Genomic DNA, 27970 nt, shown 5'->3' with positions numbered 1-27970 from the left:
TGGATTACCACTATGTGCTAGAAATGAGTGAAGGTATTTAAAAAACTTTAATTTTCTAAAAACTACATCAGCTAATTTTATTATAATTATTTTTTACAATTAATAAACTGATTCCCACATAATTCAGTTTGTTTGATAAAGACTAATATGTAGCAACACTAGAATTACAATAAAATACTAAATATATGTGTGTATTATATACAGAAGGCAGAACTGAAGTCATTTTGACAGTGGTATCTGAGATCTACAAAATGAGAATTTAGTAAACCCAATCCTAGTTTCCCTGAAGGCACAACCTGTGCCATGAGACATTAACAGAGTTTATGTTTTTCAGTAATTTGTAGAACAAATACTTATTAGATCAAGACACTGAGATAGATGCTTTATATTTCAGGAATTTATTTTTTCACAATGATCCAAAGTATTAGATGAAGGTTTTTTGTTTTATTTTACTTTTAATTGACAAATAATAAATGTACATATTTATGTGGTATAGTGTGATGTTTTGAAACATGTATATATTGTGTAATAATCAAACCAGGGTAATTAGCATATCCATCACCTCAAATATGTGTCATTTCTTTGTGTTGAGAACTTTCAAAATCCTCTCTTCTAGCTACTTCAAAATATATGCAAAATGTTATTGTTAACTCTAGTCACCCTACTATGAAATAAAACATTAGGACTTATTTAATGTGAAGTTTTTAATACAAAAATTATTTTAAGAAAATAAGCACAGGCTGGGTGCGGTAGCTCATGCCTGTAATCCCAGCACTTTGGGAGGCCGAGGCGGGTGAATCATCTGAGGTCAGGAGTTCTAGACGAGCCTAACCAACACAACATGGGGAAACCCTGTCTCTAGTAAAAATACAAATTTAGCCAGGGGTGGTGGTGGGCGCCTGTAATCCCAGCAACTTGGGAGGCTGAGGTAGGAGAATTGCTTGAATCTGGGAGGTGGAGGTTGCAGTGAGCCGAGATCGCACCATTTCACTCCAGCCTGAGGAACGAGAGCAAAACTCCATCTCAAAAAAAAAAAAAGAAAGAAAGAAAAGAAAAGAAGCACAGCCATTTAAGTATGCTATTCACAGTTACACTGCTAGTATATGGAGAGACAGGAGTTGAACTCAGATCCTCTAGATACAAAACCTCTACACTTAGAGTATACCATTTATGATATTTTCTCTTTAACTCTTTCACAAATGAGGCATCAAGGGTAAACTGACACAGGACTAAGGACTCATTCATTGGTGAACAACTATCACACGATGATATAGAAAGGCTGTTGAAAAGCTTTTTCTCATCTTCTTAGTCAGTGTCAGAGGCAACTGGATGATAAATATTTGGCAGAAGTAATACCTAAATAGTGGTCTCATTTTATGAGGTATAGGTCAATTTTCCTTGGGAGTATGGAAAATGATGAAAGAAATTGCTATCAAATGTCAATAAAATATTGGGGAGAATATGGCACAAGATAATTACAACATTTTACTGATGAGTGCAGGACATTCAAATAGAAAGAAGGGAGACAGCAAGGAAAAGACGGTTAAAATGATGCAACTGAGTTCAGGTGTATGAGATGCACATGGACAAGAGGTGCTGTACAGAAGGGTCTGAGTGTGTAAGAAGGTTCAAGAGCTTGGTGAGCACAGAGTCATGGGGACTGTACATTTTCTAGGATTTAAATATGGAAATACAGGCTTAGAAAAAGAACACTGAGAAAACTTATAGATGAGAAATCCATGGTTTGTGATATTGAAGAATGAGACAGTGCAAGCCTCATAGTCTACGAAAACTCCAACACGATCAGGACAAATAATCACAGAGAGGGGCACAATGAAAGGAGCAAAAGGAGTATGTGAGGAACCATCCTGGAAAACACTATATTTAACTCCTTCCTGTAACCCTATAACCCAGTAGCCATATTTAGGTTGATAATTTTCATTTTGTTCAATATTATACATTGCATCGGGTTGGAAGCCAGCACATACCCCCAGGATCCAAGCACTTTTCTTGGACACATCTACCTCCCAGTAATGTTTCCCTGATGTGATACTTTGAGAGCCCAGGACGCCAGTACAATAAATGAAATTCTTGAGTGACGGAAAAAATGTCCCTTGTGCCCGATACATTATCTGTGGGTTTGGAGAGCTCACTTGTCTCTTATCTTCAGCAATGACAGCATGTGAAATGTTGTTTGGAGCCAGTGTCACATCAACTGTAGAAAAATTAACAGGTCAGTTAAGGGGTATAATGTAACTTTATTTGTGATATGAGAGAAATCTTGATAAAGACTTGAGAGAAAATGAGGAAACTTGTTCAGAAGTTATAAGGAGGGGTAAGTTATGTGTGTATTGGAAGGAGAATCATAAATCTTAAAACACGAGTCCTAACAGAGAACATAAAATTCTAAAAGATAAAGATAATAATAATGATAAGCCACAGGGTGGCTGATGATAATGTGATTTCTCCTTACCCCAGTAGCGTTGGACATCTGTTAGCTCTGAAATTATAAAAACACGTAATATTGAATACAAGCAAAGGAGTTAGCACTGAAATTCACTTTGTCTCCAGATTTGGAAAAGTATGCCCTATATTATTAGGGCAGTAAATTGCTGAATGATGGGATGAAGCAGCCACCTAGCCATTTCCCATTAAATACAATCCCATCAGCAGCAGACAATATCTATCCTCCCCTATACCCTCTATCCATATTTGGAAACTGCACCCTCTTCCCCATTTAGCACCCTAACACCACATGAATTCCACAACCCTGTTATTGATCCAGCTCTCCTCACCTCTAAACATGTCTAGCATTCCTTTCAGATCAGGAGCTCGAAACACTCTCCTTTGATTTTTGGGAAAAGTTTTTGGCTTCTTCAAGGTCATGTTCTCAATCCTAAGAGTTAAAAAAAAAAAAAAAAAGCTTCCAAACCTCTGACCTTGCGTCCCTGGAACACCCCCGACTTCCTATCATTTCCGCCCATTGATGCACTGAACTCTCTTCTTGGGGATCCTGAGAAGGGAGAGTGCACACTCTTGACCCTGGAGGTAAACAAAATATTCTCCTGTTTACCTTCCCACTTACTTTCTGTGAGAACGTGGGAAGAGTTTAACCTCTCAGAAGCACAGTGTCTTCCTTCTAAAATGAAATAATTAACCTCTCCCTGTCTACATTTTTAAACTCATATAACATAAAAAAAAAAAGGATTTTAAAACAAAACAAAACTTTGGTGCCTTACAAAAGAAACCCTAACATTTAATGGGTGGAAACATCATCGCTATGTATGTGAGTTCCCAGGGAGATGGTTAGAAAGTTAGGTTGCAGAACCTGGCAAACCTGGCTCCTGGTATTTGAGACATATCAAGAGAGGAGTCCTGTTTGGAGAGGCCTAAGACCTTCAAAGCTATTCCCAGCAGGGAGGTACTCAGATAACAGCTAAGCTTTCAGATTTCTGGGAAAAATTACAAACACTTGGCAAATGAGATATTATGTGCACCAAACTATTACTGGCCTGAATTTCACGTGGTTAGAAAGAACTTGATACCACCACATAGGTGTGTGAGGTATGCAATTTTAGACACAAGAATAGCAACTTTTTATGCTCTTCTAAAGAATGCAACTGAGATGGATCAATTCTTTGTACCATGACCACATATTATCCAGAATATTATTTTGAAATATTCCACAAATAAACATCTGACTTTGGAAATTTAAATATAAATGAAGAAGGAACAGGTCTTTTTCCAGGAGGAAAATACAAACATGTGGGAATTGTCCCAATGGACAATTAGGGGTATATTGCAGAAAAAGAAGATATGGCCCTTTCAAAATAAGTCAAGTACCTATTAAATACAGAAACGGAACTAGATGTAGGTAATAAAATGGTGATGGCACAGGGGTCTGATACTGCAACACCTTATCCCTGAAACCACTACTGACCCACACTGAGTCTCCACCACCCAAATTTTCTGCCATAGAATCTGGTCTATTCCTTTTTTTTTTTCTTTAATTTCATTGATTTTTCTAAGACAGACTCTCACTTTGTCACCCAGACTGGAGTGCAGTGGCACAGTCTTGGCTCACTGCAACCTCTGCCTCCCAGATTCAAGCAATTCTCATGCCTCAGCCTCCCAAATAGCTGGGATTACAGACGTGTGCCACCACACCCCCCTAATTTTTGTTTTTTGTTTTTTTTGATAGAGACGGGGTTTTGCCATGTTGGCCAGGCTGGTCTCAAACTCCTGATCTGTCTGCCTTGGTGTCCCAAAGTGCTGGGATTATAGGCTTGAGTCACCACACCTGGCCAAATCTGGTCTATTCTTAATAGTTACAGAACATTCAAATGATGATTTGTGACCAGAAATTTATGATAAAACAATATCAAAATTTTTCTGCCTTGGGAGATGTTTTATTCTAATTAAACCCAGGACAATTCTAATGGCTATAAATGTCTCCTCACTGCACAAAAGGACCATCTCTGTCCTCCCACACATACCTTTTTATGATGCCATCCACACCCTGGGAAGAAGAGAGAAAACATCAATTAAGAAATAAATAGTCTCTCCTCACTTAGAAAGTTTCATCACATTTCCCCCAGTCCCTAATGTGCTGAGAATGGAGATGGTGACAGTGTGAAAGACAAAAAAGCACAGATAAGACTCAGGGCAATCATCCCAGAAGACTCATGTGAGGTTTTCAAGTTCCCTTAAACGCAGAAATAGCTTTCATCCTTGTGGAAGAGGTTTCTGGTTTCCGCAGATGGGACATGTTTAGAAAGAAAAGAAGTGACTGCCAATTTGTTTTTCTCCAAACGTATATGGCTCTCCATGAAATGATTTAAATAATTAGTGCTTCTTTGATTTATTATTATTTTTTTTTTCTGAGACAGAGTCTCGCTCTGTCGCCCAGGCTGGAGTGCAGTGGCCGGATCTCAGCTCACTGCAAGCTCCGCCTCCTGGGTTTAACGCCATTCTCCTGCCTCAGCCTCCCGAGTAGCTGGGACTACAGGCGCCCGCCACCTCGCCCGGCTAGTTTTTTTGTATTTTTTTAGTAGAGACGGAGTTTCACCGTGTTAGCCAGGATGGTCTCGATCTGACCTCGTGATCCTCCTGTCTCGGCCTCCCAAAGTGCTGGGATTACAGGCTTGAGCCACCGTGCCCAGCCGCTTCATTGATTTATTAAACAGATATACAGCCTATGCAACATGGCATGACCCCATCTCTACAAAAAATAAAAAAAAAATTAGCCAAGCATGGTGGCATGAGCCTGTAGTCCCAACTACTTGGGAAGCCGAGGTGGGAGAATTTCTTGAGCCCAGAAGTTTGATTGAGGCTGCATTGAGCTAGGATCACACTATTGCACTCCAGTCTGGGTTGCAGAGTAAGACCCCATTACTAAACAAAAACAAAATCACAAAAATAAACAACAAAGCTTATATATAAACTTACTCTGCAGGCATTATGTCACGTTTTGAAGAATCAAAGATGAATGAATAATAGTGCTCAAGATGTTTATGTGGCTTTTGCTGAGGTTATAAGCAAACAAGTGTACGAAACAAGTATAGATATTTTCTTTTCTTTCTTTCCTTCCTTCCTTCCTTCCTTCCTTCTTTTTTTCTTTCTTTCTTCTTTTTATTTCTTTTTTTTTTTTTGAAGGAGTCTCACTTTGTTGCCCAGGCTGGAGAGCAGTGGCCTGATCTCAGCTCACTGCAACCTCCACCTCCTGGGTTCAAGCCATTCTCCTGCCTGAGCCTCCCGAGTAGTTGTGATTACTGGCGCCCACCAAAATGCCTGGCTATTTTTTGTGTTTTTAGTAGAAACGGGGTTTCACCATGTTGGTCAGGCTGGTCTTGAACTCCTGACCTCAAGTGATCCACCTGCCTCAGCCTCCCAAAGTGCTGAGATTATAGGCATGAGCCACGACACCCGGCCTACGTACTTCTTAAGGTTGCTGTCTTCATTTTAGACATGAACTGTAACTGCCTTCATTTACTTCCTTAAGTTTGACACACATATGTGCAATTGATTTCCCAATCTCTACTTTTACCCAGGTTTGTCACTTAAATGCAGTTTAATGCATTCAGTAGTGAAGGAGCAACAAGGATCAACAACTAAGAATTTTTATTATATAACACCAACCATACTGTCTTCTCTATTATACCACATTGTCCATAATATTACTAATATCTACTCAGTCATTGTCTTAAAAACTACATTTACTCTGAACTCTAGTCTCTACCAGGTCAGTTTGGCCTACATTCTATTTTTTCTTTTCTTTTTTTTGAGACAGGGTTTCACTCTTGTTTCCCAGGCTGAAGTGCAATGGTGCAATCTCGGCTCACCGCAACCTCTACCCTCTGGGTTCAAGCGATTCTCCTGCTTCAGCCTCCTGAGTAGCTGGGATTACAGGTGTGCGCCACCACACCCAGCTAATTTTTGTATTTTTAGTAGAGATGGGGTTTCTCCATATTGGTCGGGCTGGTGCCGAACTCCCAACCTCAGACAATCCGCCTGCCTCAGCCTCCCAAAGTGCTAGGATTACAGGCGTGAGCCACTGCACCCAGCTAGGCTACATTCTTAATGGTTTTAGGTCATCTACTCCTCTTTATCACAAATATTGTTTTGTTTTAGCAGATATGTACCAATGAAATGTCTTTGGTCTCCTTTATGCCAGACATAACTTTTCCACATAGATTTTTTTTCAAGAACAAAGCCAATAGCTGGATCTACACATACAATCAAATAGTTTTGCTTTTTTGTATTAGTACTTTTATGTTATATGTAACATAAACCAAATAAAACTGGGTTAAATGGTGACAAGGATTTTGGAAAGGGCAATTACAACTTCAGTCATAGCTGAATTTTGAAACTCAAACCTTGTCATCAAGATCCGGTCTATGGGCCGGGCACAGTGACTCCCGCCTATGATCCCAGAACTTTGGGAGGCTAAGGCAAGCAGATCACTTGAGGTCAGGAGATTGAAACCAGTCTGGCCAATCTGGTGAAATCCTGTCTCTTCAAAAAATACGCATGCCTATATAATCCCAGCTACTCGGGAGGCTGCAGCACAAGAATTGTTTGAACCCAGGAGGCAGAGGTTGCAGTTATCCAAGATCATGCCACTGCACTCCAGCCTGGGCGACAGAGTGAGACTCCATCTGAAAACAAAAAACAAAAATGTGATCAATGTCCTTCTCCAAATTCTACTTATTCCTCTACATTGAGTTTATTCTCTGTACATGAAGGAAATGTAACTCTCCTGATACAAACCCCAGGAGAAAGGAGAACTTCTAAGTTTTAACATAAAAAACTTTTAAGCTTGTGTGGCATTTGTCCGCGTTGGATTAGGTGCCCATTTTTTTTTTTTTTTTTTTTTGAGACGGAGTCTCACTCTGTCGCCCAGGCTGGAGTGCAGTGGTGTGATCTTGGCTCACTGCAAACTCTGCCTCCTAGGTTCACGCCATTCTCCTGTCTCAGCCTCCTGAGTAGCTGGGACTACAGGCTCCCGCCACCACGCCCAGCTAATTTTTTATTTTTATTTTTTTAGTAGAGACAAAGTTTCACCGTGTTAGCCAGGATGATCTCGATCTCCTGACCTGGTGATCCGCCCGACTCTGCCTCCCAAAGTGCTAGGATTACAGGCACGAGCCACCGTGCCAGCCCAGATGCCCATCTTAAAAGCACTAATGCACTGTGGCTGGGAACAACAGGAATTACATATATTAACTTAACTAGAAGTAAGTTATATGCAACCCTGGCCATGCTAAAGACACACACATATGGAAAGGATAAGTGAAACAACGTATCAGTGAGTAAATTGTAGCAGATTTTAAAACAGCCTTAACTTTGAATTAATTTGGGCAATCTCACTAACCCAAGCACAGATTCATCAGGAGAGGACAGAAGCCTTACTGCCTTGAGGGGATTGAATATAACTTCTATTCGAGATTAGAGGCAAACCAAAGATACATGGACACACAGGGCAAAGCTAGGATGCCAAACTTAAAATTTATATTTGAGTTTTCTTTAAACACAGCAGAGACAGTAGCAACCATAGGGAAGTAACTAAATGAAGATACAGGAACACTTCTTGCTGGGTAGAGACTAGAGGATGGGAAGTCTCAGAAACTACAAAGTAACCAAACTGTACATTTTGACCAGCTGCAGTGGATCATTCCTGTAATCCCAGGACTTTGGGAGGCTGAGGCAAGTGGCTTGAAACCAGCCTGGGCAACATGGTGAAATCCCATCTCTACAAAAAATACAAAAATTAGGTGAGCATGGTAGTGTGGAGCTGTGGTCACAGCTACTGTGGGGACTGAGGTGAGGGGATTGCTTGAGTTCAGGAGGTCAAGGTGATAGTGAGTCAAGATCGCACTACTACATACTAGCATGCGCGACACAGTGAGACTCTGTCTAAAATATAGATATATATAATTTACAAAAGAAATGTATACACATACAAAGAAACAAGATAGAACAAGATAGAACACCACAGCTCAGGGGGATTTAAAAAAACACACACACACACAAAAAACCCTCAAAACAATAAATTGAAAATATCCTCAAGTGACCCCAGATGTTGGAACTAGAAGATAAAGACTTCAAAGCAACTATTGCAAATAGGTTAAAAAACTAAGGAGAACTATGCTTAAAGGACTGACGTATAAAAACAATGACTCAAAAAAAATAGATACGCTCAAGCGACAGAAATGATAAGGAAATAAAAATTCTGAAAATTTTAAGTAAAATAACAATAATGAAATATTTGCTAAAAGTGCTCCACAGCACACAAAAAGGTCGTTGAACCTGAAAAGCTGCATCAATAAAAATTTTCTCATTTAAAGAACAGGGAGAAAAAAGACTTAAACAACAAAAGTAGCCTCAAAGACATGTCAGATGTCACAATGTAGCAATGTAGCAATGTACATGTAATAGGTCTTCCAGAAGGAAAGAAGAGAGGAAAAGATTTCTAAAACCTGCTTTAAGACCTATTACATGTATGTTGCTACATTTTCAAGTAGAAAAGAATTGGGGAAAAATAGTTTAAATTCTATAAAAATTAATATTTCATCTATATCAATATATTCATCTGTGTTCAATGAATCTCAAGTTAAATAACTAATGAGATCCATATATCATAGAAAAATTTCCAAAGGCTACAATCAAAGCAAAGAAAAAATTAAAGCAGCAAGAGAAAAATTAATCATTATATAAGGAATACTTTCAATATAGTTAATAGCTGACTTTTCATCTAAATAATAATAGATGACAGAAAAGACTAGATTGACTTATTGAAAGCACTAAAAGAAACTGTCAACTCCAAACTCCATATAAAGCAAAAATTTTCTTCAAATATGAAGAAAAAATATTCTCAGATGAAGACCGAGAGAATTTGTTGCTGGAAGACGGAAGAAAAAATGTTTTTTCCTTTTTTTTCTTTTTTTTTTTTGAGACAGAGTCTGGCTCTGTTGTCCAGGCTGGAGTGCAGTGGCACCATCTCAACTCACTGTAACCTCTGCCTCTCAGGTTCAAGTGATTCTCCTGCCTCAGTTTCTCAAGTAGGTGGGATTACAGGCACATGCCACTATGCCCAGCTAATTTTTGCATTTTTAGTAGAGATGGGGTTTCTGCATGTTGGCCAGCTGATCTTGAACTCCTGACCTCAGGTGATCCACCTGCCCCAGCCTCCCAAATTTCTGGGATTACAGGTGTGAGCCCTTGCAAAATATTTCTTCCCATAAATATTTCTTCCCAAAAATATTTTTTAAATTTTCTTCAGTTGAAATTAATTTCCTCCAAAGATTTACTCAAAACCTAAACAAAATGGTAATACTATAAAATGTGAGTTAAGATAAAAGAAGCTATAGTTTATTTCCCAAAGTATTTTCTTAATAACTTCAAAAGACATTAAGTTTATTACAAAGTAACTCAATACTATATTAGTAGGTTATAACATATGTGCATATGAGATATATGACAAAATGATAACCAAAGATGAAGAAAATGAAGCAATATTGAAGGAAAGTTTCTGTATTTTACTGGAATTAAGTTACCATTAATCAGAAGCTGGCTGTGATAGGACAAGATGCATATTGTAATCATTAAAGCAACCACTAGGAAGAATACTAGTGTCATACAGCTGAAAAAGAGAAAAACTAAAAATAAACATTGGAGAATATTTATTTAACACAAACGAAGCCAGTTAAGGATATAGAAAATAACAACATCAAAAAAGACAGCAGAAATATAGAAAACAAATAGCAAAATGGTAAATTTAAGTAAAACTGTATCAATAATTGCATTAAATGTTATAATGAAAACCCAAATGGAAAGTCAGAGACCGTCAGACAGACTGGGCAAAGAAGAAGATTCAGTTATCACTAACTACAGAAGAGCATATATTAGATTCAAAGGCATAAATAAACCCAAAGTAGAAATAAAATATATATACTATGAAAGCTTTAACCATAAGACAACTCAAGTAGATATATTAATATTAGACCAAAGATACTGTAAGGCAAGAACTGCTAAGTGAGAATAACAGGAATATTTCACAATGAAAGAAAGGTTCAATATGTCAAGAGGAAATAACAATATTAGTGTATCTTCACTTGACAACAGAGCTTCAAAATACTGAAAACAATATATAAAGAATTAAAAAATGGAAAACAGATAACTCAGTAACAACTGGTGAAGATTTCAATAATTTACTCTCAGTAATTAATTGAAAGGCTGGTATGAAAACCATAAAGGATATAGAAGACAACACTATCGGTTAGCTTGACCTAACGGACATCTTTAGATTATTTCACCAAATGAGTGCAAAATACATATTCTTTTCAAATGCATATAAAACATTTTCCTGCTCATGTAATGTTCCATACCGTAAGTTTTAATGCATTAACAAATGATACAACAAGTTATCTGATTACCAAGGAATGGGATTTGAAATCCACAGCAGAAGAAACATTTAAAAAATTCTTAAATGCTTTAAAATTAAACACTACTTTTCTGAAAAACCCAAGAGAAAACCAAAAAATCACAAAGAAAATTAGAAAATACACTGAGCTGAATGAAAACTCAAAAATTAAAATGTATGAGATACAGTTAAAACAATTCACTGAATAAACACTATATCAGAAAAAAAAGATTTCACAGTATCTAAGATTTCACCTTAGGACATTAGGAAAGGAACAACAACAAAAAACTCAATGAAAAAGACGAAATAATAAAGATCAGAGCAGAAACGATATAGAAAATTTAAAAAAAGATAAAAATCAATGTAGCAAAAAGCCTTTTTAACCTCGTAAAAGTTAATAAAACTGACCAAATATAACTGAAAGGACAAAAAAAGGGAGAGAAAACAAAATCACCAAAATCAGGAATAAAAGAGGAGACATAAGTGTGTGTGCTGTAGATAGAAATGAAAGGAATTGCAGATGGGTGTCAGCAAAATAGTATCAAAGGAGTCTCTAGCAGTTGTCTCCCCACAAAAACAATTTAAACCACCATCCAAGAACTAAAACACCTCACCAGAACTAAGAAATAGGGTGGGAGCTTACAGCATCTGGGTATAGCACAGAAATAAGAAAAACACTCATGGAAGAATGTAGGAAGGACAGTTTTACATTTTCCATTTCACCCCTCTTACAACTCTAGGCAGCATAGCATGTGAGAGGTAACCCCCACAAGGAGAAAGAGGGGAATATCAGCACCAAAAGTTACCTCAGGCCCTAACACTGGGCTCAATTTAGTAAAACCCCATCTGGCAGGTCTGAAGGCACCAGACTCCAGACTGATATCTATGCATAAGCCTCCAGGCTGTATCTCACAGCCCTAGGCTCCAGATCTGTGCAGTGGACTCAGTCTACGGGCCATCTAAATGGCAGGTTGCCCTCAGTGGTAGGGCCATTCTCAGTTTCAGGACAGTCCGATAGCCTCAGGCTCCAGATTGGCTCCACAGCCAGGCTGACCTCAGGCCCTGATGGCCACAGGCTTCTGGCCCATAACAGCACCAGATCTAGCCCTGTATCCCTAGTTATCAGGCTGACAATTCTGAACCTAGCCTTCAGTTCAGTCCCGGCATATACAGGCCAGTACCCACGGACCGAATCTCCAAGCCCAACCCTATGCCACACAGTATCCCGCAGCCTCAGGCTCAAGTCCTGCCCAATGGACTCAGTCTATAATCCTGCCCCAGAGCCAGGTTTACCCCAGGGTGCATACTGGCCCTGGTGCCAGGTCAGCCCCCACAGAATCAGCCTTCTAGCATGGCCTAGGTTCAGGCTTTCCCCAGTGGCCCCAGGCTTTAAGTCTGCCACAGCATCACACTGACTTCCACAGTATTAGTCATCATGGGTACCTGCAGACACATCCTTCAGCCTAGCTCCTGCAGACACATGACACAGGCCCACCCAACACCACAGCATCCCCTATGTCTCCAGGCTTCAGTCCCACTACAGTGCCAGCTCAGCACCCTTGGCCGCAAACACCAGGTAGGTATTTGAGAACACAGGCTCCAGGCCTGTTCAGTGCCAGGCCAGTCCCCCATGGCCTTACCCTCCAGGCTTGATCCTGTGAGTCCACAAGCCAGCAGACTCAGAATCCAGGCCTGCTCCAGCACACCAAATGCAAAGCCTGTCCAAATAGAACACATTGCTGGACTGCCTCCAGCTCCAGCTCTGCCACTGTGTATCCTTGTTCCAGGCCAGCCCCCAAGGCCTCAGGACCCAGGTCTGTACTTGTGGACCTACGCTCTAGGATAGCACCTGCACAATCAGCTTCTATTCTAGCACCAAGGTCAGTGCCTGTGATCTTGGGCTCCGGACTCGCCTTAGCAAACCCAGACTAAACACTGGCTCCAGCACCAGGAGGGTCACTGTTGACCCAGGCTCCAGAGGACCTAGAGAGTCTAGACTGGGCTCCAGTATACTTAGGATCCAGGTCCACTCCCAGTGGACCCTAGTGCCAGATCAGAGCCCATGAACTGGCCAGATTCTGCTAACTTTAGCTCAAGGCCCGCTGCAGTATCAGATCAAGACCTGTGAATTGAGGATTCAGGATAGCCCCCAGAGATACAGGCTCTAGGCTCACTGTCATGAACCCAGGTTATAGGTCCAACCCCGTAGAGTCAGCTGCCAGGCCTGGTCACCTCCTGACTCTGGGCCACCCTGCCTGAATGCTGAAGCAGCAAGCTTGCCCTTGAACCATAGCAGACAGTATGCCTAGAATCTTGGAAAACAAACAAATGCCAGTGCACCGAAACTAAATTATGTCCCTCTGCAAACGTACAGACATAAACATAGGAAACAACAAATTTGAAAACCCAGTTTTGTTTATTCTTTTGAAGAACCAACTGTTAGCTTCAGTAATCTTTTGCATGGGTTTGTGTGCCTCAATTTTATTCAGTTCTTCTCCAGTTTTACTTATCTATTTTCTTCCGCTACCGTGGAGCAATGGTTCATTCTTTTCTTTCTCATTCTTCTAGATGGAAAGTTAGATTGTTAATTTGAAATCTTTCTAACTCTTTAATGAAGGTGCTTTGTGCTTAAAGTTTCCTCTTAATTGTTTTAGCTGCATGCCAGAGATTTTTGTAAGTTTTGTTCTTATTTTTATAGTTTTCAAATAATTTTTTGATTCCTGCCTTAATGTCAGTATTCACTCAGGAGTTATTAAGGAGCAAGTTGTTTAATTTGCATGTATTTGTGTAGTTTTGAGAGGTCTCCTTGATATTGATTTCTATTTTTATTGTACTGCAGTTCATAAGTGTGCTTGGTATGATTTCAGCTTTTTTTGTATTGTTTTGTTTTGTTTTTGAGACGGAGTCTGGCTCTGTCGCCCAGGCTGGAGTGCAGTGGCGCGATCTTGGCTCACTGCAACCTCCGCCTCCCGGGTTCACGCCATTCTCCTGCCTCAGCCTCCTGAGTAGCTGGGACTACAGGTGCCCACTACCATGCCTGGTTAATTTTTGTATTTTTAGTAGAGACGGGGTTTCACCATGTTGGCCAGAATGGTCTCGATCTCTTGACCTTGTGATCCACCCGCCTCGGCCTCCCAAAGCACTGGGATTACAGGCGTGAGCCACCGCGCCTGGCCAGTTTTGTTTCTTTTTTTAATAAATATTGAGACTTGCTTTATGACTCAACATGTGACTGATGATAGAATATGTTCTGGTCCAGATGAGAAAAATGTATTTTCTGTGGTTGTTTCATGAAGTATTTTGTAGATGTGTATTAGATCCAGTTGGTCAAGGGTCATGTTTAAGTCCAGAGTTTGTTAGTTTTCTGCCTTGATGATCTGTCTAATGCTTTCAGTGAAATGTTGATGTCTCCCAGTATTATTTATTGTGAGGTCGTCTAAGTCTTTTCTCAGGTGAAGAAAAGTTTGTTTTGTGAAACTGAGTGTTCCCACCTATGGTGCATATATATTTAAGATGGTTAAGTCTTCCTGTTGAATGATACCCTTTATCATATTTGCTCTTTTTTGTCCTTAGTTGTCATTGTTTTAAAAAGTGTGTTTTATCTGATATAAGAATAGCTACTCCTGCTCCTTTTTGTTTTCCATTTCCATTAGGTCTTTCTCCACTCCCTTGCTTTGAGCCTGTGGGTGTCATTACATGATGGGTCTTTTGAAGACAGCAGACGGGGTTGAGTCTTATCTTTTCATTCCTTTTGCCACTTTATGTCTTTTAAGTAGGGGGTTGAGCTCATTTACATTCTGGGTTAGTATTGATATGTGACATTATGCTGTTCGTTGGCTGTTAGGTAGACTTGATTGTGTACTTGTTTTATATTGTCTGTAGGGTATGTGCATTAGTGTGTTTTTTTGGTATCAGTTGTTCTTTCTATTTCATGTTTAGAACTCCCTTTAGGACCTCTTATAAGCCTGCTCTAAGGCTGCTGTAATGATGAGTTGTAATATGGTGGTAGTCTAGTTGTAATATCCTTAAATGTACATGTTACCCAAAGTAATCTACAGATTCCATGAAATCCTTACTGAAATTCTGACATTTCGTACAAAAATAGATTAAAAAAAAAAAAACCCTCAAGTTTGTATGGGACCAGAAAAGATCCTAAATCACCAAAGAAATCCTGAACAAAAAGAATAATGCTGGAAGCATCATACCTGACTTCAAAATATATTATGAAGCTATAGTAATCCAAACAGTACAGTGCTAACATTAGAAACAGACACATAGACCAATGGAACAGTATAGTAACCCAGAAAAAAATTCATACCTTTATGATCAGTTAGTTTTTGACAGTGGTAACAGCATTCATTGAAGGAAGGACAGTCTCTTCAATACACTGTGTTGGAACAACTGGATAGCCATATGCAGAAGACTATCTCACACCATGGAGAACTTTAAGTAAAGTAACTCAGGAATAGAAAGACAAATACTGTATAATATCACTTAGTATGTAGATGTAAAAAATAGTTGAGCTCATAAAAGTAGAGAGTGGAAGACGGGTTTCCAGGAGCTGGGGTGTAGGGAGAGTTCAGGCCGATGTTGGTAAAAGGATACCAACTTCAGAATGAAAAGAAGACTATCTTTAAAACCTCTATTGCACAATGTGGCAATTATAGTTAACAATTATAGTTAACATCATGAAAATTGGGATGAGAGCAGTTTTCGTTTTTTTTTTTTTCTGAGATGGAGTCTTGCACTGTCACCCAGGCTGGAGTGCAGTGGCGCCATCTTGGCTCACTGCAAACTCCGCCTCCCAGGTTCACGCCATTCTCCTGCCTCAGCCTCCCGAATAGCTGGGATTACAGGCACTTGCCACCACGCCCGGCTAATTTTTTGTATTTTTAGTAGAGACGGGGTTTCACCGTGTTAGCCAGGGTGGTCTCGATCTCCCAATGTCGTGATCCACCGTGCCCGACCTTTACTAGTGAATTCTATTCAGCATATAAAGAAGAAGTGATAGCAGTTACTTATTTTTTTTCAGAAAATAAAGAGGAAAAGTCTCAATTAATTTCATGAAGGGAAACAATAAAAAGCATCTTGTATTTTGACATGTATTTGTTTGCCAGTGGCTAAGTTAAGCAATGAAAACTGCACTGATAAGGGCTCAACACTGAATTACAGAGAACAGGAACCCATCAAACATAACTAGAGCTAATTGATCATCTCTACTATGTCAAATTTGTGTACTGCTCTGGATAAATTAATAAAAATAGGATTATCTCTTGCTACTTCTACATTCAATTATTCCTATAACGTCAGCAACTGATTCAGAAAAGCGGTCCTGCAGGGAACATTGTTAATATTAGAAAGAGCACAGCAACACAGAAAAGGAAATAGCCTTCACTTTTCTTTAATCTTAATGCTCAGGCTTCTTTCCACTTTTTACCTGCAGCAGCTCCATCATTGACCCCTGCAACCGATGCTCCAGATCTGAGATGAGCTCTCTCATGTACTGGGTCTGCTGCACCATCTCAGTTTCAGACTTCGTAAGGCTTTTCAGAATGTCTTCCTCCTCCTTCTCCAGGTTCTGCAGCTCATTGCTCTCCTCCCCATCCAGGATCTCTCTCAGTTGCTCAAAATCTGCCAAGACGTTGGTTTTGTCGTAGTCTATTTGAATCTTCAGAGATGAGAAAAGAGAAAGGGGCACTCAGTCTACCAGGCAGAGGCGTTAGTCAGGAAAAGAACTGTTTCTTTTGGGGAGTTCTCACAAGGTGGGACACAGTAGAAGGAGAGTAGGTCTTAGGAAAGCTGATTTTCCTATTTCTTTTCCTTCATGACATTTTAAAACAATGACCTTGAATGGGTATGTTGAGGTTCATTCTGAGTCCAAATGGGTTACCTGGATGTAGCTTGCCTTTCACACAGTTGTCCGGGACACTCATGCCTGCCTGTATTGCTTTTATCAGCCCAAGCTCAAACTCCCCGACAAAAGTTGAACATTGAGGAAAGAATCATGAACCACTGCCAAATGTCTTCCTAAAGTAGAGTCATGGACTCAGAAAGTAGCACAAAATTAGAACGCAGGATTCACTAGCCATCCTCACCAGAGAGATCCTTCATGTAAACAGCTCCCTACAGATGTCTGTGTTCATTGTGGCATATTTACTCCCCAGCCACCACACCCCATCAGGGAAAGAATGAAGAGAACTAATCAAGTGACATCTGGACTTATCAAGTGTCAGGGAATAAACAGGAAAAAAAGCTCCTTCCCATGGTCCTGCCCAGATTTCTAGCTAACTCCTTCGGGAACCACATCCTCTTGCCTTCCAAGAAGCTTTCTCTTCTCTGATGTCAGCTTCCAACTTTTCAGCTTCCTGCTGCTTCTGCCTCAGCATCTCCAGAGCTGTCTGGAGCTTCACCTGTGAGAAAGGAATCACACCATAGTCAAACTATGAGCTTTCCCAGCACCTAGATAGAGTATAAACGTGAAATCAGGTTGATCTCAGAAGAAACAAATTTGCAGAAACTGTGAGAATGGCAATGAGAATCCATGACTTGGAAGAAAACTTACATTGGCGAATGTGCTCCCTACATCTCAGGTAATAGACCTCCCCATCTCCTCACCATGAGTAGACTGATTCTTTTTGTCCTAGAAGAAAAATCTGATCCTGCAGCAAGGAAAGAACTTGTATCTCAACCCACTCCAGTTACTCTCCTGCTGAAAGGGGTAATCAGAGCTTTTCTTGGACACCAAATCTCTACCCATCTAACCTAAGGTACAAAATATTTACTCCTGGCCAGGAATATATACTCTAGGATTATTCTCCAGTAATTGGATGAAATGCAAAAAACCGTCCTTCAAGCCTCAGAAGTTAAGCGTAGCACGGAAAAAATAATCCCAGGCCTCAGGTCTATGATGACAAGACAATTAATGTCAAGGCAAAGTGAAAATTTTCCATCAGGTCCCATTTTCTGCCCTCTCTTCCTTCCATCCCAGTCTCTTACGTGGTACTCCTGGGCAACTTCCTCCATGAGGAACGTGTGGTGACCACGGTGCTCCTGAGACCGCTCACAAAGCCAGCAAATGACCTTCCTGTCCTCCTGACAGAAGAGTAGGAGTTTCTCTCCATGGCGTGCACAGTGATCAACCTTCTGCCCCACTTCTGGGCTCAACTTGACCTCCCTGAGCTTCTCCACTATGTTGGCCACATGCCGATTAGGCCGTATGTTCTCAGGCTGGTAACTGATCCGGCACACAGGGCAGCTTCTCTCTCCTTCTTTGTATAGCATGGACTTCTTGTGGTTTGCAGTGATGCACGCTTGGCAGAAGCTGTGGCCGCAGTGCAGACTCAAGGGTTCTGTCAGGAGTTCCAGGCAGATGGGGCAGGTCACCTCCTCCTTTATATTAACCAGGATTCCTGAAGCCATAGCAGTTGCTCCACTGCTCCTGCCTGTCCTGGCTGCTGAGGTTCGTCTTGTTCACAGATCCCTGCATGATTGGGAAGGTTAAAATGGGACTAAGTAAGAAAGGTAGAAATAGAAAGGATATTGATTGTGCACAATTAGAAAATGGGCAAGATGAAAATAGTTAAGGACAAAAAAAAAAGGGGAGAAATAAGAAAACATGTTTGGTTACCTGGTAATAAGGGCTTTTCGTAATCACCTTAAATACTTTACTCCCGGTTCGTGTCATATGACAAATTCTGTTCTTATTTGTGCATTGGTTATCATTTTTCTTTACTTTCAATGAATAGAAAACAGACTGAGGTCTTTTCTACCAAGATCTTTGTGTGACCCATCATCTCTCAGGGCTTTTCTTTCCCAAGCCAAAACACATCCTCAATATTACAATCACCAAATCATTTATGCCTCAGGCCTTTCACATTTGCTCTTCTCTCAGCATGAAATGTTTCTCTGATGTTAGTATGATTTTATTAAATTCTCTCCTTACATGTTGTATTATCAAAAATACCTGCTCTGACTACCTTATATGCAGTGTAACAGATCTCATCACTCACTGTACATTTGCAATGATTGCTCTTATTATCAGCAGAGTGAATGACTGTTTCATCAAATTTATAAATAGACATAATAAGTGATTTACAAAAATTATTTATCTTCAATATGGTGACCTGAGATGACCCCGTATTCAGGGTCCTCTTTCAGTGGCCTCTTTGCTACTCTTTTGGTTAATTGATGACAAATGGAGATAATGGCATATATTCAATTAATACACAGAGTAATTGGGGTTGGAAGTAGAGGAATCCACAACAGATGGAAGGTTCTGGGGAGTCTCGTCCTGAAAGTTTGCCAAGGACATTTATGGGAGCCTAAAGGTATGGACATAGTGTAGAAAGTAATGATAGAGAAATACTCAGTGGATCACACATGTCAGAGACTTGAAAACTAGAAACAAAGAGGAAATGGATATCAGTCTTGAGAGAGAAGTCTTAAAATAGTAGATGAGATGATTTTGTTCCTGGACCTAACGGAGGGTCGGCTGCTTATTCTCGCGGCCCAATAACAAGATGCAGATTTACTGGGAAAGAAGGGAGTTTTTATTTCTGCAACTGCATACACAGAGAAGGCCTAGAAAATATTGCCAGACCGACTAAAATTATAAAGTTTTCCAGAGCTTATATACCTTCTAAGCTATATGTCTAGGTATAGTTGTGCATTCATCTAAAAACATAAGTGATTAACTTCTTCTTCTAATCTATAACTAAGGTCTGAGTTTTAAAGACCTTCCTCTGGAGCCTCAGTAAATTTACTTAATCTAGATGGGTCCAGGTGCTGGGGTGATTACCCTTATCTTGTCTCTCCTGCTAAATCATTAAGGTTTGGGGAGTTCCTTCAGACCCCCCTACAACTTTTTTAATCCTAAACAGGTCCTAATCGATTCCTTCATTATCTTGTCATGCTTCAAGGCCCAGGAAATGTCTGGGCAAAACTCTCGGTGGGCTTCTATTACATTCCAGCCTTTGTATAAGGGCACTGGCTCTATCAGCTTTTATTTATTTATTTATTTATTTTTTTGAGACAGAGTCTTGCTCTTTTGCCCAGGCTGGAATGCAATGGCTCAATCTCGGCTCACCGCAACATCCGCCTCCCAGGTTCAAGTGACTCCTCTGCCTCAGCCTCCCGAGCAGCTGGGACCACAGGCACGCACCACCACACCCGGCTAATTTTTGTATTTTTGGTAGAAACGGGGTTTCACCATATTGGCCAGGCTGGTCTCGAAATCCTGACCTTGTGATCCGCCTGCCTCGGCCACCTGAAGTGCTGGGATTACAGGTGTGAGACACCGCGCCTGGCCTCAGCTTTTAATATTTAACTTAACCAGCCAGGTGTGGTGGCTCACGCTTGTAATCCTAGCACTTTGAGAGACCGAGGCAGGCGGATCACCTGAGGCAGGGAGTTCAAGATCAGCTTGGCCAACATGGTGAAATTCTGTCTCTACTAAAAATACAAAAATTAGCTGGGCTTGGTGGTGGGTGCCTGTAATCCCAGCTACTTGGGTGGCTGAGGCAGGAGAATTGCTTCAACCTTGAAGGTGGGGGTTGCAAAGAGCTGAGATCATACCACTACACTCCAGCCTAGGCAACAGAGCAAGGCTCTGTCTGAAAAAAAAAAAAAAAAAAAAAGTAACTTAACACTCAGTTAGTGCTGAAATAGTTGTTATGGAGGCCTGCATTAGTGAAACTTGGCCTGCCACAATTTGACAAATTATTGTTGCAGATTGATTATATGCTAGCAACTGGACCACAATCAAGACAAAGATTAATGTGGTGTTTAATCTACTGTAAACTTGGCATTCACCTAAAACATTATAGTAAACTAAATGATCAGCCATATATATACAAAATAGCAGATATGATGAATACTACTAGAGAGAGGTAAGTGCTCTTGAGAAGTCAAATAATGAAGCGAAGCAAGGGTTATCCAAGAATTACTAATTGAAAACATAAAGGTTTAATTGAAGCATGATATGAGAAAACATAGGATGAGAACAGGGCAAATGTATTAGTAGAAGAAATTACATATATGAATAACTTGTTCACGGAAAATGCAACATCTAAGGGTTTTAAGTTGCCAGTTTCCTCTTGTGCACAGACCTATTATGGTGCATATTGTGCACAGACCTGTTAGACTTTTAGTATCACAGGGATCAGAAAATGTGACACATCCCAAATGACATAACATTTGGGAACTCTTTCTTAAGAGTGACGAAAAATTAGACTGGGCGCGGTGGCTCGCGTCTGTAATCCCACCACTTTGGGAGGCCGAGGTGGGCAGATCACCTGAGGTCGGGAGTTCAAGACCAGTGACCAACACAGAGAAACCACACCTCTACTAAAAACACAAAATTAGCCAGGCATGGTGGCTTATGCCTATAATCCCAGCTACTCGGGAGGCTGAGGCAGGAGAATCACTTGAACCCTGGAGGTGGAGGTTGTGGTGAGCCAAGATCGCGCCATTGCACTCCGGCCTGGGCAACAAGAGCAAAACTCCATCTCAAAAGAAAAAAAAAGAACGAGGAAAAATTATTAGTGTCAACTGTCCATTAAAGTTATCTCAATCAGCAGAAGTGGGGACATCATTAACTTTGAGCATGGGTTGCGAAAGGTTAGACAGATCTAGTGTGCAAGGGGGAAGATTAGTTAGGATATAGGAGAGAGCTGATGACAGCTTGCAGGACAAGGTGATGGAGGAAATGGAGAGCAAATGAGAGTGAGAGATAAATCGAGATAAAAGGAACAGTGTTGGGAACTAGACTACACATGTGGGAACAAAGGGTTAATATCAGGCTTGAGCTCTTTTCTCCTGTAAAGATGATACTAGCTTATCCTTCTGGTATTGTTTTCTTCTGGGAAATTTATTGGGTTACAATAGTGAAATGTCAGCTGTCTTGCTAGCCTACATGAGGCTGTTATTGACAGCAATATATTCTGTAATAGAAATATATAGTAATAGTATAGTATAATAATATATTGATAGTAAATATATTCTGATATATAAGGCAGATTTGGACTAGGAAGGCTGTATATAGATCTTAAATTCCTCATTTTCCACCACAAAACCAGGTATGTCCCTTTTTTAAGTCCCTGAGAACTGTTCTCATGAACTTTCACAAGATAATCAGTCCTTTGGGGTACTAAGCTTATCTAACCTACAGCAGTTTCACACACATCCAGCCAGTTTCATTTCTTAAAAAACTCACATGATAGAGATAATACCTCTTGTACTACCCTAGGGACTCTCACTGAGAACTCATCTGAGGAGGCTGTGCCACATGGTTCTTCTGTCCTGCATACCCTGGCTGAACTGCATGAACCTGGTTAGTTTAGGGCTATTATCTCCCACAAGGGAAACTGCAAATCAGATTGGAAATTGCTGCTGGTGTTCAGTCAGGGAAATATCACAGAGTGGTGGCTCAGAGATGTTGACTGACAGACCTGAGTTTAGTAATGACCCTGTGGCCTCAATCTAGGATCAAGGGCTGTCAGGAGTTCCAGGTAAATGGAGCTGTAAAGCTAAAAACAAGGTAAGAGAAGACCTTAATGGATACTGATGTGTTGCTGGCTGTCAAGGGTTCATGGTAAAACAAAGATCTCCACTATGAGACAGTTGATGAGTCTTTCCCTTGCTCTGAAAAAGACAGAAATGTTATAAAGGCTATATGGAGATAAATTCAGACCTACAAAAACTGTACACTCCTCCCATCATCTGTGAAGGCCATAAAGAACAAGGCTGAATGAAGGTGGGATGGAGGCACAATCCATCCAGTGGTATTAGATACTGAAAATGGGCCAACAGCATATACTGTTATGCTTCAGGGACATTGTCCTGTATCAGAAGATCAGAGGTTTAGATCATATGATAATGTCTAGCCTTGTTTATGACTCAAGTTGTGATCCAAACATGAGAGTGAGGACTCCATTTATCTTTTATTGCATAAAAAATTGCATCAGCACTGAGATGCATCAAGAGCCTACAGGAGAGAGGAACAGAGACTGCCTTCTGCCATGAGGCTGTGAAATTTATGTTTAATGTGATATTACAAGGAGCCCATGTCAAAGTAACTGCTGCCATAACAGACATAGTAAGAGGAATATGCAGAGGAACCAGAATTTTCACACATGGGGCTAACCCCACCACTACCTAAGCAGTGACCCAAGGGCTGCACAGCAGTCAGGGAGGTTGAGATGGGAACACAATTATCTGCCTGGTATCTCTCAGGTCAGCAACCTGCCATGCATGTCAGGTTATTGCACCTTACACATGGACCTTCTGGCATCTGAGATCATGAAAATGTAAATCCAACATGTCCTAGAGGTGACAGCTAAACACAAGCAACAAAGACACTACAAGACAATAACAAGTTTTTGTAAAATCCAAGCAATATGCATATAGACAGAATTTTCTTCTCCTGTGACCAGGGTAAAACTGTTTCTCTAAGCATAATATAGCTGCAAAGTACTGATGTTATATGGGAAGGCATCACCTTTCATACATAGGTGGGAAAAATGAAATTGTACTGAGATTCATTTGCTAAGCAATATCACCTAATACTGTTATAGGAGTTATTAAGAAATTATTTTAGGCAGATAGAGAGGAAAAGGGGTCCTTGGGAAGTTTTCGTTTGTTTTAAAGCAGCTCCAGAAACATTCGTCTAGCAGAAAAGCCCCGGCTCTCAGAGCTGGGCCAGCAAGTTGTAATATGCAAATGTTGGCCATTAGAAACTGGGTCCATCCAAACCTGGTGATTCCCACCATCTTCTTCCTTGCCCCAGTATGTGCCTGGCAATATAGATGCCACCACATATCCCCACCATGTATAAAACATTGTGGTGCCCTGCATTTGTGTATTGAAAGGCTAGGGTGAGAGGGCCAGTTTTTTCCCGAGTCACATGAATGACATGCCTGGTCAAACCAATCCCCTGAGTTCTATGCAAATCAGACACCACCTCCTCCAGCCTCCTAGTAGAAGCAGCCACTTTTCCACCACACAAGAGGTTTTTCTCTTTGCCAAATCCCCCCTTCCCCTGTCTCTGTTTGGGGGAGCTCTTTTCTTCTTCCTTCCTTCCTTCTTGCCTATTAAACTTTTTGCTCCTTAAAATCACTCCACGTGTGTCCATGTCATTAATCCTATCAGCGCCAAGACCAAAAACCTGATGTTCCTCCAGTCAGAGCTGTATCCATAGTACTGTGTAGGAAACACAGAAACTCAGCATAGCTTATACTCTCAGTAAACAATCAACACAGAAGACTTCTGTGATCAAATTTGCGAGGGTTTTTCCCAAAACTAGAAGGAGACCTTCTTTCAGCAGCAAACTCCAGTGAGGTGTCTTCTAATTCAATTCTGACACTATACCTGGAGATAGCATCAGATTCCACATGCTGAAGGCTTGGGCCCATAGACTGCCCCTCAACTTCTGATGCCAACTGCAAGACTCAGCTTGTTTTACCTGTGCTTCTGCCTGACTGGCTCTAAGTCAGGGTTCTCCCCTTTATATATACTGGTTTATTATGAAGGACATCACAAAGTATACAGATAGAGGCATAGGCTGACACATGAGAGAAGGGGCATGGAGCTTCCCTGCCCTCAGCAGGCACACTACGCTCCAGAAACCTCCAAGTGTTCAGCTATTTGGAACCTCATTGAACCCTGTCCTTTTAGGTTTTCATGGAGGCATCATTACATTGGTATTATCGATTAAATCACTGGCTATCAGTACAATTTAACCTTTAGCCTCTCTCTTCTCCCCAGAGGTTGGTGGGTGGAGCTGAAAGTCCCAACCCTCATTTTCTGCCTTAGTCTTTCTGGTGAGGACCCCCACTCCTGAAGCTACTGAGGGGCTGCCAGCCATCAGTTGATTAATTATCATACAAAAAGACACTTACCACTTTGCAGATTCAAAAATTGTAGGAGATGTATGCTAGGAAACAGTGATGAAGACCAAACGTATTTCACAATATCACAACCATTTAATAGTATACTCCCCACCATACTAGCAAAATAAAAAAATAGAAGCCAAAGATTATTGAATCAATTCTAAAATCTTGAAATATATGGTGTGAAAGGAAAATAACAATCTGGGGCCCCAAACTCACTGTGTCAAAGGGAATGCTAAAGCTTGGGAATTGGGCCACGCAAAACCACCTTCTATAGTATTTTGTTCCTAAATAGATAGCTGCAAAGATAGAGGGCTACATATCTCCCAGGTGGCTTCCCTCACAATTTGCTTACAAGGAAATTTCTTGTGGGCCCCAAGGTCTTTACTCTGAAACGGACATCTGTTGAATTTCACTCTGACAATGTCAATTAGCAAGCTTATCTTCACTAGTATGGGACAAAGACAGAGGATAAATCATCCCTCAGCTCACCTGAGACAAATGCATGTTTGACTGTTTCTGCTACTCCCTGTTTATCTTTTGTAAAAATGCAGATTCACTGAGTGGGAGACAGTGCATAATTGATTACTCCTCCAAGCCCTCCTTTAACATGTAAATTATGGATTCAGCTAACGCTAGCTAAAGCCTCAAAAGAATGTAACCTTTTGCTTCTTTTATTGACTCTCCTCCATTTTTTCTTTTCTCTTTCCCCTTTAAATACTGAAATCCTCAAACCCCCTTTGGAAAAAGCATGAATCACATATATTCCTGTGATTTTGTGTTCCTTTTTCCTAGGCATGTCCTCAACCCTGGCAAAATAAACATCCAAATTGATTGAGGCCCCCTTCCATTAGTGTATTTGGTTTACAATGCCATGAGAAAGGTATTCTGTATGAGTTCAGAAGATGGGTGCCAAACACTGATTTATCACCAGAAGCAGGGATAAGAAACATGAAGCAGAGGTGAACTCTCCAAAATCAACCTTAAGGCAGTAAGATTTGGTCAGATGAAGGGAAGTTGGGATGAGGAAACAGTTTTGCCTGGAGTCTTCCATATAAGCTTGAATTAGCTTAAGTGCAGCTATATCTTTCATGGGAAGGACATTTGGAATTGAATACAGAGGGTCCCCATGAGAGAGACTCCCTCTCTCATGTGTCTCAGGATCCTGTTATCACACCATTTCTGACATCTGATATCATTAACATCAACCAAGTGTCGATGAAAAGGGTCAAACTGTAAAATATTTTGAAGAGATTTATTCTGTGCCATATACGAGTGACGATGCCCCATGACACAGCCCTCAGGAGATCCTAAGAACTTGTGTCCAAACTGGTTGGGGTGTAGCTTGGTTTCATATATTTTAAGGAGACAAGATACTTCAATCAAATACATTTAAGAAAGACTCTGGTTGACAATTGTCTTTATCTAAAGACCTGGGATCAATAGAAAGGAAGTGTCTAGGTTCGGATAAGCAACTGTGGAGACCAAAGTTGTTACTGTGCAGATGCAGCCTTAGGGTATCAGGCTTCAGAGAGAATAGACTGAAATGTTTCCTACCAGACTTAGGGTCTATATTGAAGTTCATGCTGGAGAGAAATAACGAGTCAGGTCCCACTCCCACTTCCTGTCATGGCCTGAATCAGTTTTTCAGGTTACATTTTAAGAGCAGCCTGGCTGAGAAAGTCCATTCAGGTGGCTAGGGGCCACAGAATTTTATTTTTGGTTTACACAAGTACTCATTTTGTTTATTAAAAGGTAGAAACGGTGCCATCTCTGGGTATTCTTTCACATGCTTCTGCTGCTCTTTGTATCTCACCTAAGCTCTGCTTTTGCAGGGCACGTACGGCCCAAGGAGAGGGGGGAGCAAGGTTAATGATTTTTAAGGAAATCCAGTTGTTCCCTGAGTCTGGACTTGGTGCCCTAGTAAGGGTAAACAGACGCTGTCACCAGGGAAACCCTGATGAAATAACTGGGAAAGTTATCTTTCTTAAAGTTTTTCTTTATTCCCTTTATTTATAGACAACGCTGCTTAAAGAAGCCAGACTGCTCAGCATAGTGCAGATCTTCACCCCGACCAGATCCAAGGAGGAAATTAGAACCCCAAACCAGTGTAAACTGGAACAGACAATCCCTCATTACCTTTAGATCATTAACATATCACTCGAGTGTTACCCCACCCTGACAGCAAACAAGAAAATCTCGACCACTTTGTGGCACGGGTTGTATGAAGACGTGTTTATAAACAGAGGTGGCACAACTGGAGCTCCACCCTGCAGGCTAACACTCCTCTCTCTTCCCATGCAGAGTTCTTTTAAAGCCCATGCTTTCCACTGTTTCGGGGGAGGGGGCTTTAGAGAAGGAGTTCTCTTATTCTCCACTCCTAGCAAGAAATAAAACCTGCTTGCCTTTTTTTGCCATTATCTTTGTAACCAATATGAACTAGGGAAATAACTCCATTTACCAGTGACAACGACAAGGCTACAGAGCTGGACAGCTGTCACACCACCAAGGTGATGCCACAGAGACAGGCCCAGGTGATGAGAGCTGACCTGTAGAGATATGCAGAAACACTACATTAGCACACTGATAGGCATTAAATCATTAGGGTTCCAAGGTCCCTGTCTTTGCCGTTGTTGGGAGAAGGCACTGAAAGAGAGAATTCTGGCTCTCTACAGCAAAGTTCAATAAAAAATTATAGAATAAGGAGGGGATGGGGAGAGAGTCAGCGTGGAAAAATAACCAGCCTTCCAGGAAACAAAGCGCTTCACTTTAAAGCTCTCCCTTCTTTCAAATCTGCCTGCCCACCAGGCAGCTCTATTCCCCTCAGTCAGCTCTGGCAGCAGGACGTCTGTGAACTGTGTCTTTTCCCCATCCCGAATAGCTTTTCAGATAAGTTAAACTCACCAAGGTAAATTCAGTTTTGTCCCAAAGACTTCCTACTTCTGCCCTCCACAAAGTCACTCAATATACCTTCAGACACCAGTGCAGAAGTGGTGAGTCTGGGGAGAAGAGTGAAGGCAGGCCAGGAAAGACATGGTTAGGATTCACTCACCAATCCAGGGCCTGATCTGCACAAAGGAATTTTCCTAGAGGAAGTGCAGGAAATTCTTGGTCACACCCAGGGCAGGAAAGTGAAAGATAAACTACAGGCCAATGGCATTTC

The 27970-nt window shown here is 40.9% G+C and overlaps 1 protein-coding gene across 3 annotated transcripts; it reads right to left on the bottom strand.

The window, feature by feature from the left end:
• Positions 1-382: 382 nt before the first annotated feature.
• Positions 383-27970, bottom strand: TRIM5 (tripartite motif containing 5). Of its 3 annotated transcripts, none has more exons than XM_033207968.1 (8): positions 27860-27970; positions 17918-18401; positions 17236-17331; positions 16359-16589; positions 4497-4519; positions 2796-2896; positions 2474-2500; positions 383-2215 (listed from the first exon to the last, which is right to left on the bottom strand). In XM_033207968.1, exons 2-8 carry the CDS (start codon positions 18338-18340, stop codon positions 1629-1631), a joined length of 1488 nt encoding a protein of 495 aa, XP_033063859.1. In that variant the 5' UTR covers positions 18341-18401; positions 27860-27970; the 3' UTR covers positions 383-1628. The 3 variants fall into 3 exon arrangements, with proteins under 3 accessions (XP_033063859.1, XP_033063857.1, XP_033063860.1); XM_033207966.1 differs by having other exon boundaries at positions 27712-27935; XM_033207969.1 differs by lacking the exon at positions 17236-17331 and having other exon boundaries at positions 444-2215; positions 27712-27935.

The sequence above is a fragment of the Trachypithecus francoisi genome, unplaced genomic scaffold (assembly GCF_009764315.1).
Source record: "Trachypithecus francoisi isolate TF-2019V2 unplaced genomic scaffold, Tfra_2.0 Lachesis_group8, whole genome shotgun sequence".
Classification (NCBI taxonomy): Eukaryota; Metazoa; Chordata; class Mammalia; order Primates; family Cercopithecidae; genus Trachypithecus; species Trachypithecus francoisi.
This window is presented reverse-complemented; position numbering and strand designations above follow the sequence as displayed.